General features: G+C 43.5%; 1 protein-coding gene and 1 long non-coding RNA gene across 23 annotated transcripts in view; one reads left to right on the top strand and one right to left on the bottom strand.

Annotated features, from left to right (window-relative positions):
- Positions 1 to 16,881, top strand: part of NOD1 (nucleotide binding oligomerization domain containing 1) — a 62,933-nt gene that overhangs the window by 42,634 nt on the left and 3,418 nt on the right. For 6 of the 8 annotated variants that reach the window (XM_038557226.1, XM_038557228.1, XM_038557229.1 and 3 more), the window contains 2 exons: positions 1,244 to 1,327; positions 4,577 to 4,660. In XM_038557226.1, coding sequence (XP_038413154.1) covers positions 1,244 to 1,327; positions 4,577 to 4,660 — 168 coding nt within the window. Of the gene's footprint in view, positions 1 to 1,243; positions 1,328 to 4,576; positions 4,661 to 13,654; positions 13,940 to 14,660; positions 14,947 to 16,881 lie in introns of all 8 variants that reach the window. The other 2 variants (XR_005369647.1, XR_005369648.1) reach the window with 2 other exon arrangements.
- LOC111098815 overlaps positions 8,402 to 16,881 on the bottom strand; it is a 38,434-nt gene continuing 29,954 nt past the window's right edge. For 14 of the 15 annotated variants that reach the window (XR_005369653.1, XR_005369656.1, XR_005369655.1 and 11 more), the window contains 2 exons: positions 14,644 to 14,739; positions 8,402 to 8,890 (listed from right to left, as the gene is read on the bottom strand). This is a non-coding gene — a long non-coding RNA (uncharacterized LOC111098815). Of the gene's footprint in view, positions 8,891 to 14,643; positions 14,837 to 16,881 lie in introns of all 15 variants that reach the window. The other variant, XR_005369654.1, reaches the window with a different exon arrangement.

The raw sequence follows: 16,881 nt of genomic DNA, 5'->3' as shown, positions 1-16,881 counted from the left end.
TGGGGGCCAGGCAGAGGGAGAGGAAGAGAGAGAATCTTAAGCAGGCCTCATGCTCAGTGCATAGCCTGACACGGGGCTCAATCTCACAACTCTGAGCTCATGACCTGAGAGAAATCAAGAGTCAGATGCTTAACCGACTGAGCCACCCAGGCGCCCCTATTCTCAGCCTCTTGTATGTCTTAACTCACCCTCACAGCCACCCCATAATGTCTGTACTGTGACTGTTCATCCTTATTTTTCTTGTGAGAAAACTCAGGCCCGGAGAAGTTAAAACACCTGCCCGAAGTTGTCCTGCTAGCAAGTGACACGCACATGGCATGTCTGGCTCCAGGGTCCTCTCATCTATCGTGTTCTTTTGCCTGATTCTCTCTACCCCTCATTCCCTCTAAAGGCTGCACAACGTCCCACTGAATGGATGTTTGCAGTTTATTTCCCTAGAAGCCTCTACTGCTATTTACTCGGGCTCACATACATTACAGCGGATAACACTGCCATCGATACTGCATGTACAGATCCTGGTGTGCACATCTTTGCACAGTGTAGGGTCAGTTTCCAGAAGCGCCATTGTTGGCTCAAAGTAGAACACATTTAAAATTATCTTCAGATAGATGCTACCAAATTGCCCTTTGAGGAATGATTTTTTTAACGTTCTATTTCATTCTCCTTCCTAATTTATTTTTCCATCCATTGGCACGACAAAGTCCAATCCTATTTATATCTGGGAACTTCTAGTTCTCTGTGCTTTATCCAGACCACTTTTGGTTTTAAGAACAATCGAGAGACTTCCTGAACTTTGAGTCACTGAACTTGGGTCCTTCACAATGGGCTTCAGAGCAAAGCATTGAGCACATTTTAACATGTAGTTGACAAGCTTTTCTAGGTTTTCATATGACTGACTTTGGTAACAGGCTGTCAGGAGTGTTCAAGGGACCTTGGGGGCTGGAGGAAGCCTGGGAAGCAGGTGTTGGGATCTGAGGCCCCAGGAAAGATGGGGAGGAGAAGCAAGTGCTCCTCTATAGCAGGACTAAGAAATATGAGCTTGGGTACAGGATTGCACTGGAAATGAATCACCCTTTATTGTCTATGGGGCTCAGAGGCTGAGCCAGGGACCTGGCTGTTTGCTTAGTTCAGCAAGTGATTAGCAGCCTAAGCTGGAAAGATCTGGGCTGGGATCCCACTTCTGAGAACTCATTTAAAAATGTGTGCCAGGTAGGTCTCTCCTGAGTAAACACTTCTTTTCTAGGCTCACCAAAAATGAACTTGATGATGAAGTGGCAGAGAGCTTGGCAGAGATGTTGAAAGTCAACCAGACGTTGAAACATTTGTGGTAAGTCAGAGAACCTCAGAATTTCAGGTTGTGCTACTTTCAAAAAAATTTTTTTTGAGATGAGGCACCTGGCTGGCTCATTCGGTGGAACATGTGACTCTTGATCTTGGGGCTGTGAGTTCAGGCCTCACGTTGGGTGTAGAGATCACTTAAAAAAAAATCTTAAAAAATAAAATGCACAAGTCAGTTGTTCTTAGTATTTCACAAGGTTGCACAACCATTCCCTCCATCTAATTGTAGATGGTTTTACCTCCCCGCCACTCCCAACCAGAAGAGACCAGTATGCATTAAGCAGTGCCTCCCTGTCTTTCTGCCCCCACCCCAGATCTACTTTTTATCTCTATGGATTTGCCTTTTCTGGGCATTTCATGGAAATGGAATCCTACAACATGTGATTTTTTGTCCATGTTCTTTCACTAGCATGAGTTTTCAAGGTTCATCTACACTATAGCCCATGTCAGAACCTCATTGCTGTGTGGCTGATGTTCCGCTGTACAGATAGGCCACATTTTGTCCATTCGTCGGTTGGTAGACATTGGGGTTGCATCTACTTTTTTGACTGTTGTGAATAATGCTACCATGAACGTTCCCGTGCATGTCTGTGTGTGCACATGTTTTCATTTCTCTTGGGTATAAACTTAGGACTAGAACTGCTGGGTCATATGGCCACTCTGGATGCAACTTTTTGAGGAACCACTGAAGTATTTTCCAAAGTGGCTGCTCTACTTTACATTCCCGCCGGTAATGTGGGAAGACTCCCACTTCTCCACATGCTCACCAACAACAGTCGTCATTGTCCATTTTTTGAATCTTGTCACTCTAGTGGGTGTGAAGTGGTATCTCATTGTGGTTTTGATCTGCATTTCCCTGGTTCCCACTAACATTGGGCATCTCTTCGTGTGCCTATTTTCTTAGGATTTTGTTTGAGAGATAGCATGAGAGGAGGGAGGGGCAGAGAGAAAGGAACAAGTGGACTCCTCGCTGAGCAGGGAGCCCAATTTGAAGCTCCATCCCAGGACCCTGGGATCATGACTTGAGCCGAAGGCAGACACTTAACCTACTGAGTCACCCAGGTGCCCCTCCTGTGCCTATTGGCCTTTGTGTATCTTTAAAGAAATGTCTCCACATCCTTCCCCCAAATTTAATTTAAATTTGAATAAATTTATTTGCATTTTTATTGCTGAGCTGTTAGAGCTCTTTCTATATTCTGGGTACTAGACGCTTACTAGATAGACTATTTGCAAATATTTCCACTGTGGGGATTTTCACTTTTCTTGGTAGTGATCTTTGAAGCACAAAAGTTTTTAATTTTGATGGAAGTCCAATTTGGTTTTTTCTCTGGTGTTTGTGCTTTAAGTGTCTTACTAAGAAACTGTTGCCTAATCCAAGGTCACAAAGATTTACACCTAAGTTTTCCTTTAAGTGTTACAGTTTTGCTCTTGCATTGAGGTCTTTGATCCTAAATGTTAATTTCTGGAGTCAGTTGTTGTGTGTGGCATGAGGCCTAAGGTCCAAACTGATTCTTTGGCGTGTGGCTCTCCAGCTGTCCTAGTACCTCTTGTTGAAAAGCCTATCTTTCCCTTTTAAATGGCCCTGACACATTTGCCAAAAATCAATAGACCGTAAATGTATGGGTGTATTTCTGGACTTTCTATTCTAGTTCATCGATCCATTTGTTTATCCTTGTGCCAGGATCACACTGTCTTCATTAATTCTATGTAGCAAGTTTTGAAATCAGGAAGTGGGAAGTCGCCCAACTTTTGTCCTTTCTCCAGATCGTTTGGGCTATTCCAGGTCCCTTGTATTTCCATATGAATTTTAGCTTGCCTTGTCAGTTTCTGTAAAACAGCCAGACTCTGCTTTTACATGTTTTTATTTTTTTAAGATTATTTATTTATTCACGAGAGACAGGGAGGCTGAGACACAGGCAGAGGGAGAAGCAGGCTCCATGCAGGGAGCCCGACATGGGACTCGATCCCGGGACTCCAGGATCACGCCCTGGGCCGAAGGCGGCACTAAACTACTGAGCCACCCAAGCTGCCCCTTTACGTATGTTTTGTTGTAGTTTTTCTGGCCTGTAGATTGTCTTTTATCTCCTTTCCTTGGTGCTATGCCAGCCTCTGCGGGCAGCCCAGAGCTAGAACGGGGTTGGAGAGCGAGTCTTGGCTGCTCCGTGCGTGCACAGACCACACTGGCTCTTGTGAAGAAGGCCTCAAGGGACATGTGTGCCTGAGCACTGCCACACTTTGGGGCCCTCTTGCTACCCAGTCTCTTGCCGGGTCTTGGCTGGAAGCAGCTCTCCCAGCAAACTGTAGGTGGTGCCAGTGCTAGCAGCCATGGAGGTGATTAGAACACAGCAGTTTAGCCAAATGCACGGGTCTGTGTCCACTTGCAGGTTCTACCTTTGGTCCTTTTGCAAAAATGTGCAAGTTACATTGTGGTCGTACTTTCCAGGGCCACTGAGGGTTTCTTAGGGCCAAGTCCAGCAGTAGCTTTATTCTACAGATGGCCAGGAATGAGGAGTGGGTCTGTGATGAAATAGAGACCCACGCTGCCTTGGCAGCGTGTTCTTGGTTGGGTTGGAAGCACAGCTGCCCCGGGGGGCACTTGAGAAACTGCCGGGGCTCCTTAACGATATCAGAAACCTTTGTTTCATTTGGATCACTGCTACCTGACATAATAGGGTGCACTCTTGGAGGCCCCATTATTGGTGCTTTCCTGCTGGGACCCGTGAGTGGCAGCAGGATGATCCTCCCTTCCCTCCCCCGCCAGATGTTGGAGAGGACATGGTGCGTTCTTAGAAGCCTTCATTTCCCCCAAAGAAGTGAATGGCCAGTTGGCCGCCTCTTTGAAAACTGCCTTGCCTTCCCCAGCCAGCTGGAAGGAGCCGCCTGTCTCCTGGGTATTTCCTAGAATTTGTTGTTCAGGCTGGAGGCCTCCAAACGTTTTTGACTAGGCACCTCTGCAGCGAAAAATGCCAGTGTGCACCCTGAAATGTGTTCATGTATTAAGTTATCTTCATATAAATGCACAGATACATTGTTTACTCTTAAAAAAAAAATTAAACATTTTTAAGGATGCTCTTTATTCTCGTAGATCTGATCTAGACCGTCTTAGCCAGATTAAAGCCACGCGGACACAGTTCTTCCCCTGACCGTGTCTCATTCCCATCATCCCTCACAGCTCCCTCATGGAAGAGGCAATTAGTCCAGGATTATGTATCTGCTCCAAGATATGTTCTTCTTTCAGGCTTATCCAGAACCAGATCACAGCCAAGGGGATTGCCCAGCTGGCGGATGCCTTACAGAAGAACACTGGCATAACGGAGATTTGGTAAGACACATACACCGCTCGTCATAATGGTAACATTGCGTACGTACTCAGCACCACTGTGTGCCAGGCACAATGTAGAGCCCTTTGCACTTACCCCTCATCTTTCCCATCATCTTGTCCAGTAGCTGGTATTATTTCCATTTCACAGATATAAAAACTGAGGCCCAGTGCAGTGAAGTAAAACTTGCCCAAGGTACCACCTAAGAGGAGAACTGGAATCTGGTCCAGACTGGCTGACTCTGGTCAGTGCTCTCATCCCAGGCCACCTATCCTCATCCACCTTCCTGGGGTTGCATGGGGCAGGCAGCCCAGGAAAGGGATTCCCACTGGAAGCGAATCACTTGGGGACTCATGAGGCTGAGAGATGGATGTGCTAGCTGGAGTTTGGGGCCCGTTCTTCTCATTTTCTGGGCTCCCCGGGCTTGAGGAGATACTTCCATGCTGGATTTGAGCTGACCTGTGCCCAGCAGGTTCCCGAGTGCCCTGGGGTTTGTGCTGCACCTCAGGCTGAGACAGCCCCGCAGAGTGATGTGTGGAGGACCTGGCAGGGGGCAGAGCCAGACCTCCCTTGAGGACACAGACCAGGAGGGAGAGTTCACGCTCTCGCTCTCGCTCGTGGTGGCTTGTCTGAGACCCAGGGGGCAGCCTATGAACTCAAATCCTCAGCTCAGGGGGTAGTGACTCATTAACTACTTTATTTCTTCATCACTGGGGGGAACTTCCAAGCCAAAAGAAAGAAAAAAAGTAAGTCGAGATACAGCTCCTTGACCTTGGCTCCCACAACAGTGTTTGATGAACTTTGCTTAGGGACTTGTTAGCGGATCTGGAAAGGAGTTTGGTGGGTTGCAACCAGCATCATTTAAAAAAAAAAACAAGCTTGTACAGAATACCAGAAAGCGCTGTGTACAGCATGAAGTGGTATTTTTAATCCCATTTCGGAATTATAATATAGGTATGCCTGTATGCACAGATGCTGGTTCACGATGCAAAATGTAATTCTTATTTGGGTGGTGGTTGAAAAAGACATCTGGAAAACTCTTAGAGAAGGCCCAGCTCTGAGGAGTCAGGGAGGTGCTGTGGCCTGTGTGCCTGGGAGGCCATACCCACTCCTCAGTCCAGAGAGCAAATGGAACTTGAATTTGCATTCATCTCCAGCCCCCCTCCTGCCTGTGGTCCCCTCCCTAGAAGCCCTACGTGTGTCCTGCTGCTTCTGTTGTTGCAGGACAGCGGGCTGAGGGGGAGGAGGCAGGCCAGGCTGCAGAAGTTTGCAGACAGTGGTTGGCCTCCACCTTTCTCGAAGGTGCTTAGGACAGCTGCAAGGATACACAGCTGCTTTACTGAACTCTGCTGAGCTTGAAAATGTGCCTTTGCTGCCTCTGACGGACCACAGTTCCTACACAAGGAACTGTGTGTGCAGGGCCAGGTGTCCTTAGCTGCAAACTGTGCTACACTCAGGGCCCGAAGGAGGCACTTTGTGTGTGTTTGGAGGCAGGGGGGTTGGGAGGGTTGGGAGGTGTGGATTCAGAGAGCAGGCAAGAGGGAGGGCTCAGGTGCTGGCCTGGGGGCTGCTTCACCTCAGTCCCTGGCTGGCCCCACGTGTGTAGACGTCATGGAACTGGGCTCCGTAAAGTCCTGTCCAGGGCCGTGGGGGCGAGGGAGCCGCTCCGTCCACAGGCACCAGCGGCACAGCCACTCGTTGTTTGTGCTGACATCTCCTTGCCCTTGTCCCAAAGAACTTGCAGCCTGAAGTCCGGCTGTGAATTCTCCTTTAAAGACAGGAGGTCAGGTGTTTCAGGACTTGACGGTGCACAGCATTTATCACACATACTTATCCTGTGAGGCTGCTGCTCCAGACTATGAGGTCTTTGAGGTTGGGGCCTCGGTCACATTGTTAAAAAAAAAAAATTCAACTGAGTACATTTGAAGGTCTAATTGGATTCATTAAACAATTCATGAGTTGGGCAGCATTCCATCTAGCAAGTACAGGTGAGCTCTGCTGAGCCGAATAAAAGAAAGGTTTTTCAAGTCAGAGGGTATAAAGAAAGACGAATTTATTAGCAGAGAATCCATTGTTTTATGCAAGGTTACTCTCCTAAGGGGAGCTAAAGGGGCCTCTTAGGAAATTTCCTAGCATTGACTAAGAAATTCTAGGTTGACTGATTAGAGGTTACAGTGATTCCTGGCGTGTTAAAATTTAGGATAGGTACTAAGTTTTGGTTTACTGATTTGGGGCCTTAACTAAGTGATGCCATTTTGGGCCTGTGCATGTAGCTCCCTTCTGACCAGACTGTCCGCTTGAGAGGTGTGATCAAAACAAATTTTTTTTTTTTTTTTTTTTTTTGGTGTGATCAAAATTTAAGGCATTAGTGCCACTCTCTGCTACTGCTCTGTAGTTCTCACAGCTTTGGTTGATCTTTGGCCTTCTCAGGTCATGATGCTTTAGCTTTCTCTCTCTGATATCCACAGGTTACAACTTCAGATTTATATTCTTTTGCATTTTTAATATTTTATTTTTATTAATTTGAGAGAGAGAGAGAGAGAGAGCACAAGTGGGGAGGTGGGGAAGTGGAGAAAGAGGGAGAGGGAGAAGCAGACCCCCTGCAGAGTACAGGGACCCTGACATGGGGCTCAATCCCAGGACTCCAGAGATTGTGACCAGAGTCAAAGGCAGACACTTAAACGACTGAGCCACTCAGGCACCCCAGATTTATATTCTTTTAAGTCGGTTGTTCTCTTTGTACCTTTTTTGTTGGTCCAGTCTGAGGGAGACCATTTGCTTGGTGGTCAGGGGCTGCAAACATGCATTTAAAATCTTTGAGAGAATATAATACACCAGGGAGATTATTATGATTACGATAAGCAAGATAATTCCCAATGTTTGCAGGATACGTTGAAGCTATGGTCTCCAGTCCAGTCAAAATCAAATATATCAAAGACCCCATGGATGGAGTCATTTTTTTTAAGGCAAATGGCTTGTTTTGTGATTTGATGTAACTGAGTTTCAACTTTCCCAGAAGGGCTAATCCAGGTGTAGCAGGCGGTATTGGCTACAGCAGGCACCTCCTTGCTCAGCTGAAAGATGGTCAAGGGCTATTCTGTGATCGTGAACAACCTTGGCCAGAGAGTCTAAGGATCTTTGTTGGGCAGTTCTTGCTTTAGTGGCGATTCAGCAGAAATTTGAAGAATTAAGAAGCTCCTGATCGTAGCTTCATTTATATTTATCCCTGGGAGTAGGGATCTGCCAAAAGGGGAGTCCTGAATCAAGAAAGCCTCCTGGTAGTTCCCTTCTAACTCACAATGTAAAATCACAAGAGCCGACCAACGATAAAAGATTTCCTCCTCGCCTGAAATAAAAGGTTGCTCTCAAGTCCAGAGTTGCCCCCTCAGCATGGCCTGGGAGGTAGTAAAGATAAGGCTGTTATCTCTCCAACCTAGTGCCTGAGTGAAGAGAAGGAAGAGAGGAGAACAGGTGTCACGTTCATGCCAGGGTAAAGTCTTATCCGGTGCATGAGCAGAAGCAGTCTACCTTGGTGGCGGCTGTTTCTCTCCCTGGTCAGTACTGCTAGGTCTCCAGCATCAGTACAGGGACCAGGGCTCCGGCAGAGCCTTCTTCAGCCATGTGACGGGTACTCAAGGCTCAGTACCTTCTACTTGTGCATCAGTGTCACTGGTCAGGTCCTGAGAGCTTTCTCTGGTGATGTTGCCCGAATAGCTGATCGCTTCCAGGCTCTAGACTGTGACCAACAGGACTCTTTGTTTTTGTTTTTAAATTTATTTATTCATGAGAGAGGCAGAGACACAAATTTTTTTTTTTTTTTAATTTCCCACAGGGAGGGCAAAGTGTTGTGGGAGGGTGAGGCTCATGCAATAACCAGACTATTGGTGACTGGTACCAAGAGCAGGTGTTCAAAGGGTCCAGAGCAGGGAGGTCAGAGGCCTCCGGGGAAAACAAAACAGCCTTTTCAGGATTAGGGACTTGATCAGTCAGACATTAGTGGGGAAACTTCTATAAAGTTGCAAAAAGAGTCTTTCAGCAGTGTCTATATAATTTGAGTCATCTTGAATGCACTGTGATGGGTACAGGAAGGCCAAAACCAAAAACAGAGTTTGTCAAGGAGCAAGGAAGAACGAAGTGTCCATCCAACTTTAATTTCTCTGGTTCTGGAGCAGATCTTTGCCATATTTTAAGGACGCCAGGATGGCAAAAGTCTGGCAATGAGAGGCCATTTTCTGCGGAAGGAGAAGGAAGAATGGAGTTAGTACACGTCTTTATAGATTCTGTTGTCTTGCACCAAAGTCACCTTGACCACACATTCAAATTTCTTTCCAGCGATTTCTTTTCTGAAAACTTACTAGAACTTTCTCTTTTTTACATTTAGATTTTGTCCTTTCTTTTCCATCTAAGGTGTATTTCTCTTTTTCCTATTTTTTCTTACCAAAAAAACACACAACCTTCTTTCCTTTCATACAGAGTTGTTTCTCTTATTATTTCCAGTAACCTTAATTATATTTATTAGAATTTTTTTTTAAGTTTTATTTATTGGAGGCAGCCCAGGTGGCTCAGTGGTTTAGCGCTGCCTTCGGCCCAGGGTGTGACCCTGGAGTCCCATGATCGAGTCCCGCGTCGGGCTCCCTGCATGGAGCCTGCTTCTCCCTCTGCCTGTGTTTCTCATGAATAAATAAATAAAATCTTAAAATAAAAGTTTTATTTATTTAAGTAATCTCTACACCCAACATGGGTCTCCAGCTCATGACTCTGAGATTAAGAGTCACATGCTCTTGTGACTGAGCCAGCCCGGTGCCCCTTTATTAGAATTCTTAACTCTTAAAACCCTAATTTTCAGTGAAAGCTAGTAAGTAAGCAACTGTGAACTGTTATGCCAGCATTCTTTAGATTTTTAGACTTATAAGTATGTTTCACAATTTCTAGAAGTAGATGCCTTTTTTCAGTTTCCCAAAGTAGCACTAAGATATCTAAATTTTTAGTTTCCTTGTAATAAGTAGTCAAATGCAGATAAACCTATGCTTGATAATTGTTTTATGTATTTTAAGAGAAGAAGTTTCCTTAAATCTGGAGAAAACAAACATTTTTAAAAAGTCAGTGATATTTTATTTTTTTTAAAATATTTTTATTTATTTATTCATGAGATACACAGAGAGAGGGAGAGAGAGGCAGAGACACAGGCAGAGGGAGAAGCAGGCTCCATGCAGGGAGCCCGACGTGGGACTCCATCCCGGCTCTCCAGGGTCAGGCCCTGGGCTGAAGGCAGGCGCTAAACCGCTTAGCCACCCAGGGATCCCCCAAAAGTCAGTGATATTTTATTTTATTTTATTTTATTTTATTTTATTTTATTTTATTTATTTATTTTTTTAAGTCAGTGATATTTTAAATGAAAAGTTATAAAAATTATCCTCTTTAGTTCATTTAATCACATGTTTTTTCTTGTTCTGCTTGAATTGAGTTCTTCTATGAGTTCTGGAAATTCTTACCCAGTTTAGTTTTATGAGCTGAAGGTTATCAGAAACCTGTATTGAGAGGTCTTTCTGAGTCTCATTTAAGACAAAATACATTTGCAGGAAGCTTCTGTAAAAGCATCTGAGTGTGAAAAGTATAACTGTAAATGACAGAAGTCTTAAAAATGGCCATTTGGTTAAAGATATGATCAGAGTTTATTATGATGCAAGTGGCAAGGATGTTTGGTTATTTCTGTGACATATAATGCTTTAAGATAATAACATACCAGGACTTATCAGATTGTTTGGAGTTTCATATAATCTTTAGAACACTTATTTTGATAACCAACATCTGTATAAATTTTGGTAGCACTTATTTGACAGTGCTGTCCATATGATTAAACACAATAACAAACAAGCCTAATTAATTACTCACAAAATCTCTGAAATGTGCAAGGAGCCCTCTGGAAAATTTCAATTAAGATTGTGGTCGGAACGACTTCATTTTAGAATTTGATTTTGGGAAGTTATGTCAAAAAATATAAAAGGTTTGGACATTTGGTTAAGTAGGAACACGAATCATTACAAAACAATAGTTAATTATCCATTTAACCAAAGTGACAATAAAAGATTATAAAGGCCAATAGAAGGTTACATAGTTGTAAGCAAAATTTAGCCCTTTTAATATTAAGACTCAGTTTTATTTAAGTAATCAAAGGCCTGGCAAACATAGGAAATTATTTTGGCAAAACGCAGAATCCTTGTTTTCTAGGCACGTAACTTTAAAGGTAAAGAAAAACTTTTGCTTATAATTTCTTACTAAGAGCAGACCAAGAAAATTTTGTCCTTTTAACACAGAGAAAATAATTCTAATTTTGTGCCAGTGTACTTTTGATAATAAAACTCATTTACTTAAATTTACCGTTACCCAGTACTGGCCACACAGAAAACTTCTTTCCAAAGATTTCTTTTCCATAAACCTTCTGCAACTTTTTTTATTACATTCAGATTTTGCCTTAAGTTTTCAGCCTCACTTCAGGACCAATTTATTTCTTTTTCCACTACAAAGAATGTGCTTTTATTCCTATTTTTTCTTATCAAAAACACATATCTTACTTGTCCTGTATATATAGATTTGTCTCTCTTATTTTCAGTAGCCTTAATTACATTTATTAGAATTCTTAACTCTTAGAAACCTTAATTTCTAGTGAAAAGTACGTAGTTTACAACTGCTTACTGTTATATCAGAATTCTTTAGATTGGCAAATTAAAAAAATTACTTTTAATTTCTCTTACTTTTTTGAAGTAAGCTCTATGCCTAATGTGGGACTTGAACTCATGACCCTGAGAGATCAAGAATCGCATGGTCCACTGACTGAGCTAGGCAGGCACCCCTAGAATAACAAATTTATGAATACATTTTGTAATTTAGAAACATGTTTCTTCATAGTACAATAGCACAAAACAGGTTTTGCTAACAGACTCAAATTTGTCTTATACAGAGAAACTAAAGGTGAAAGTAGTTAACCTTTATTAATACTTAATCTTGTATTAATTTTTCTTATTTGGCAATGATCTAGATACTCAATGAATTGAACTACCCATTTAATTTAGCAAAACTTCAAAGTTTTTGGGTTACTACTCAAAAGATTTTGGAAGCTACTTAGAAAGTTTACCTAGAAACCTCTTAATCTTTACGTCTATTTAATGTTCTGGAAACTATCAGGGCAGTATTTTCTTTTTTTTTTTTTTTTTTTTTTTTTTAAATTTTTATTTATTTATGATAGTCACACAGAGAGAGAGAGAGAGAGAGAGGCAGAGACACAGGCAGAGGGAGAAGCAGGCTCCATGCACCGGGAGCCCGACGTGGGATTCGATCCCGGGTCTCCAGGATCGCGCCCTGGGCCAAAGGCAGGCGCTAAACCGCAGCGCCACCCAGGGATCCCATCAGGGCAGTATTTTCTATATAGGCCTGAATATTAGCTCTGCCTGAATATAGATTTAAGGAGAGAATAAGTGAGTGCTTCCTTGTTCTATTTAAAATAAAATGCCAGCAGCCCCAGTGGCTCAGCAGTTTAGTGCCATCTTCAGCCCAGGGGTGTGATCCTGGAGTCCTGGGATAGAGTCCCACATCGAGCTCCCTGCATGGAGCCTGCTTCTCCCTCTGCCTGTGTCTCTGCCTCTGTCTCTCTCTCTCGTGAATAAATAAATAAAATCTTAAAAATATAAAAAAAAAATAAAATGCTTGATTCCTCTGGGGGGAAAATTTTTTTTACCTTTTTTTCTCTTTAAGTACAGGGCAATTTTGTTCCAATATCCTGACCTTGGTAATATGCATAAGTATTTTGAGCGGAACAGGTGAGGTTTGGAGATTGGTAAAGATAGGTGGGTTTTTACTTATTTTTAGAGTTTCATTTCTAGTTTTATAGAGATTTGTAAGACAAAGACAGTTGTTTTTAATTTCCCCCATAAAACTAGATTCCAGGCTGAATGTAAGGGACTGGCATACCTTTTTTTTTTTGTTTTGTTTTTTTTAAGATTTTATTTATTCATGAGAGACACAGAGAAAGAGGCAGAGACATAGGCAGAGGGAGAAGCAGACTTCCCACAGGGAGCCCGATGTGGGTCTCCATCGCAGGATCCCAGGTTCACCACCTGAGCTGAAGGCAGACACTCAGCCACTGAGCTACCCAGGTGCCTGACTGGCCAACCTTTTAACTAAATTTGCTTCTCTGTATCACTAAAATGGGAATCAAAAGATTTATGCTTTTGTACAGTCTGTATAAAGCATTTTAACAAAAGCCTTCTTCACGGTTACACAGTTCAGCCTTGGCTTCTCTTAGCCTCTCAACATAGCCTTCTGATCATTTGTAGGAGGGCCTAGGAGAAATTGTATTGGTCATCTCTTTCCTCTGTGAAGGGGGGTTGTGAATAGTCAAATCTTTTAAATGTTTCTCTAAGCTTGATAGAATCTTCTGAAACTAGAGGAAAAAGGGCTTTGTAAAAGATCTGTGGACGTGAATTTTTTTGGTGGGGGGACGGGGTCCACCTGCAAACATTAGCATATAAAAATGTCTGAGGCTGATGGGTCAATTCCAGTAAACCATGCCCTTCTGTTTGTCCCAGGTGCTTCTGTGAAATTCACCTTCTGGCTTTTAGGATTTATAAGAGTAGCCTGTGTACTTTGAATCTAGAGGTTGGGCTGGATTTTAAGAAGGGGATATAGACATTTATCTGTCTTAAGTTGAATTTTTGTCCTTTTATCTTGTCCAGGGAATCCCTAAGACTAGCCATTATATACTAAAAAGACAATTGAGAGCTCTTTATAGATGATTTTCTGCTTTCAAACAGCCAGTTAAAGGACCTAGTGTCTGGCCATTGACAAATAGGATCTTACCGATTTCAATAGTGATTCAAACCCAACAGCTTAAACAAAGACCCAAGAGGCATCCCTAGAGAGAGCACAGATGATGCAGCTCCCATGATCCAACAGCTTACTCCCAAGAAGAGTCTGAGAAAGCAAACACCTTTGTTTTACAGGCCATAAGAACGAGGTGGTGTTACGGTGCCTCTGGTCTCCCATGAGTGTGAGATGCCTCTAGTCACAGACCTGCTAATTAATCTGTGACATCAGGCAGGTGCTAATGGGATGAGATTTTTCCAGCACTAAGGAGCAACGAAGGTTGAAGCAACAAAGGCCCCTTATGGGCTGGGATCTTTTTGTAAGAAACTTTCCTTAGAGCTGGCATGGCTGGACAGAGTGCTGCTTGTAACTGTGCATCTTGCATCCCCGGTCTATTGGACTGACCACCAAGACGCACCCTAGTAAGTATGCCCTCCCGACTGACAGAGACCAGAGAAAATATTCTCACTGTTCACAAGGCCAAGCTCTTAGGACACAGAACAAAAGGAAAAATCTCTTATATTCACATTAACAACCCTGCCTAAGCCTTGGGTCTCTGGGTACCAGATCAATACCTAGAAGGGATATGCCTTGAGGTTGGGGACTGTGTGGTATTTTACTGTCTACCTTGCTGCATGGACATTTTCTTGAGGCCAGCAGGGGACCGAGTATCAATCTAAGCCATTCCATGGCCAAATTATCCTAACGGGAGGTCTTTGAGTTTAATGATAAGCACTCTAACAGCTTCTAAGTGCTGACCCGTGACCACCAATTTTGTAGCTTGGGCTTCCAAGATGTTTCTTCAGTAACATCCTTTAGCTCGTGTTCATGTTAACCCACAGCAAAGTTTGTCTAAACGGACACTGGTCTGAGGAGAACCGTGACCTCACCAGTCTGTGAGGCCGGCTACACAGCAGGCTTATAGGGCCGAAGCCTACTTTCGGTCCTGTGGGAAGTCCTTTCTGTGACACTCAACACAATAGACAACAGTGACCATCTCTGGGAGGGAATGATCAGTAACCAAAGAGTACGCTACCAAATTTTCACCAACAGTCGCTAAGCCCAAGGAACCAGTTCTATAGTATTTTCTCCTGCTAACCTAAGTTAGAGAAAGAAAGATTCTTACCCCTCTCATTCCACCAGACCCTGCAGAGAAGCCAGGAGGCTGATGTCATCAGAAATCGTCCCTTCTGCTGGCTGGATGGCAGATGTCCCAGGGTCTCTATGTTGCAGCAGAACGGAGATTAGTATCCTGCCCACTGTGCCAACCAAAGGGAAGGAAAAATTCTTCCCCTACCCTTCAAGGTCTTCCAGCTGGACTGAGAATTAAATTTACATAAAACAGATTAACCAGAGGAATAAACCCAAGTTTTATTACGTGTGCACAAGCGGGCCAATAATGAAATTGAGAGCTAAAGAAATGACCAAGGTGGGTAGTTTTTATACTTTTTAGATAGAGACCAGAAATAAATTCATGAGGAATTGATAGGACCAAGAAAATGGAACTTTGGGAGCTCCAATTAGTAAGAAGTTCTAGGCAGAATTTGGGGTGTGATATTAAATCTGTAAAAAATTAACAAAGGTGGTTTTTATATGGCTTTCTTGTCTCTAAACTTCCTAGCTTTGGTGATAAGAAGGTCTCTACCTCTCTCGTAGAGGGAGGGTGACTTTCACCTGGCGAATTATTCCCTGCTTTCTGAGTATCCTTATACAGGTTGCCTCTTAGATACGTTTTATTTAAAATAATCAATATGCCACAGTGGCCCATTTTGGAGCAGCCTGCCCTTGGCCCCTACAAAAGCAACTGACTAGAGCTCTTCTACAAATTGATTTTAGTAATATCATCCAGAAACACGATCTCACGTTTATGACATACATACAGACACACAGAGGCAAAGACCCTGTAGTTACTAGTATCTGTGGAGAAGAGGTTTTAAGATTTGTATTTGTCCGTGGAATCAAGCTTATGGAGGCTGTGCTAGAATTTGGTCACAACAGCCCTTTTAAAGCAGTCTGTACTTTCAAAAGGCCTCTTTTTTTCCTTTTTTCTCTCAGGTAACTGTGGGCTGTGTTTTTACATTTCAAAGACATGATAGATGTAGAACTTCAAGAGACAGGGAAAGAATGTAAGTTCTTGGAAGAAGGACTTGGGTTTTCCCAAGACCAATCATTTACGAGTCTTTTGAGATACATAAGGGAAGTTTTGGAATAGGTAAAGGAATAGGTGAATTTTGAATTGTGCCTGGAGCGAACTTTTACTTTGAAAAAAAAAAAAAAAAAAGGCAGATAAGGACAGTTGCCCTCAATTTCTCAAGGAATTGGGCTCTAACTTGAATGACATCATAGGTCGACCGGCCTACCCCAAATACATTATCCTTCATCCATTTCTTTCCCTCTGGGTACATATTTTAATTTCAGATATTTCTGGCAGTCCTGAATAACAACTCCCCTTGGTGTTAAGCTGGGTTCCCAAAGAGGGTGCAAAGGATATTACCTTCCCGAAATCCAGAGTCACTCCCAGAAGACAGTCAAAAGAAAGAACCAATCACCTGCCGGTGCCAGGCAGGCAGAGAGCCAGGCCTGGTTGCACAAAACCAGATGAGGAAGAAAGAGGGTGACGGCTGCCCCTGGGAGGGAGGGGATCAGGGAACAAGGGGTTTGGGTTCGGGAAGGTAAGGGTGATGGATGGTTTGCTTTTCCCTCTGCACTGGGCCCTGTGGCACATCCAGGAGAAGTGATTCTGCACAGCATTTTCACCCTCCGCTGCCAGTCCTTCCAGGGTCCCCTGTGGGAGCTCTGCTCTCTACCGGAGTTTCCTCTTGGCTGTCTAAGGGAATAATGTAGCAGTTCACCAAAAAAATCCTCTGGTTTCGTTAACTCTGAGAAGGGTCCATATGGGGGGTCGCCTGTAAGGTGAATCTGGTTTCTGGTGGCATTTTTTGGGGGGTGGGAGGGAAGACAAAGCAGACAGAGGATTAGCAGAATGAGAGGACAGAGGGGAGTTACTGGAGCCTCTTTTTTTTTTTTTTAATGGTTTTATTTATTTATTTTTTAACTTTTATTTATTTATGATAGGCACACAGTGAGAGAGAGAGAGAGAGGCAGAGACACAGGCAGAGGGAGAAGCAAGCTGCAGGCACCGGGAGCCTGACGTGGGATTCGATCCTGGGTCTCCAGGATCGCGCCCTGGGCCAAAGGCAGGCACCAAACCGCTGCGCCACCCAGGGATCCCTGGAGCCTCGTTTTAGGGACCTCTTACACCTTTCATTTTCTTTAGCCTTTTGCTAAATACTTTTAATTAATCTTTTAATGAAAAGATTTTGGAATTTTGAAAACTTCTGGAGCTTCTGCTGGCCAATGTAAA

This window comes from Canis lupus, chromosome 14, assembly GCF_011100685.1.
Source record: "Canis lupus familiaris isolate Mischka breed German Shepherd chromosome 14, alternate assembly UU_Cfam_GSD_1.0, whole genome shotgun sequence".
NCBI classification, from domain to species: Eukaryota; Metazoa; Chordata; class Mammalia; order Carnivora; family Canidae; genus Canis; species Canis lupus.
Note: the sequence above shows the minus strand (reverse complement) of the source record. Positions and strands in the feature narration are given on the sequence as shown.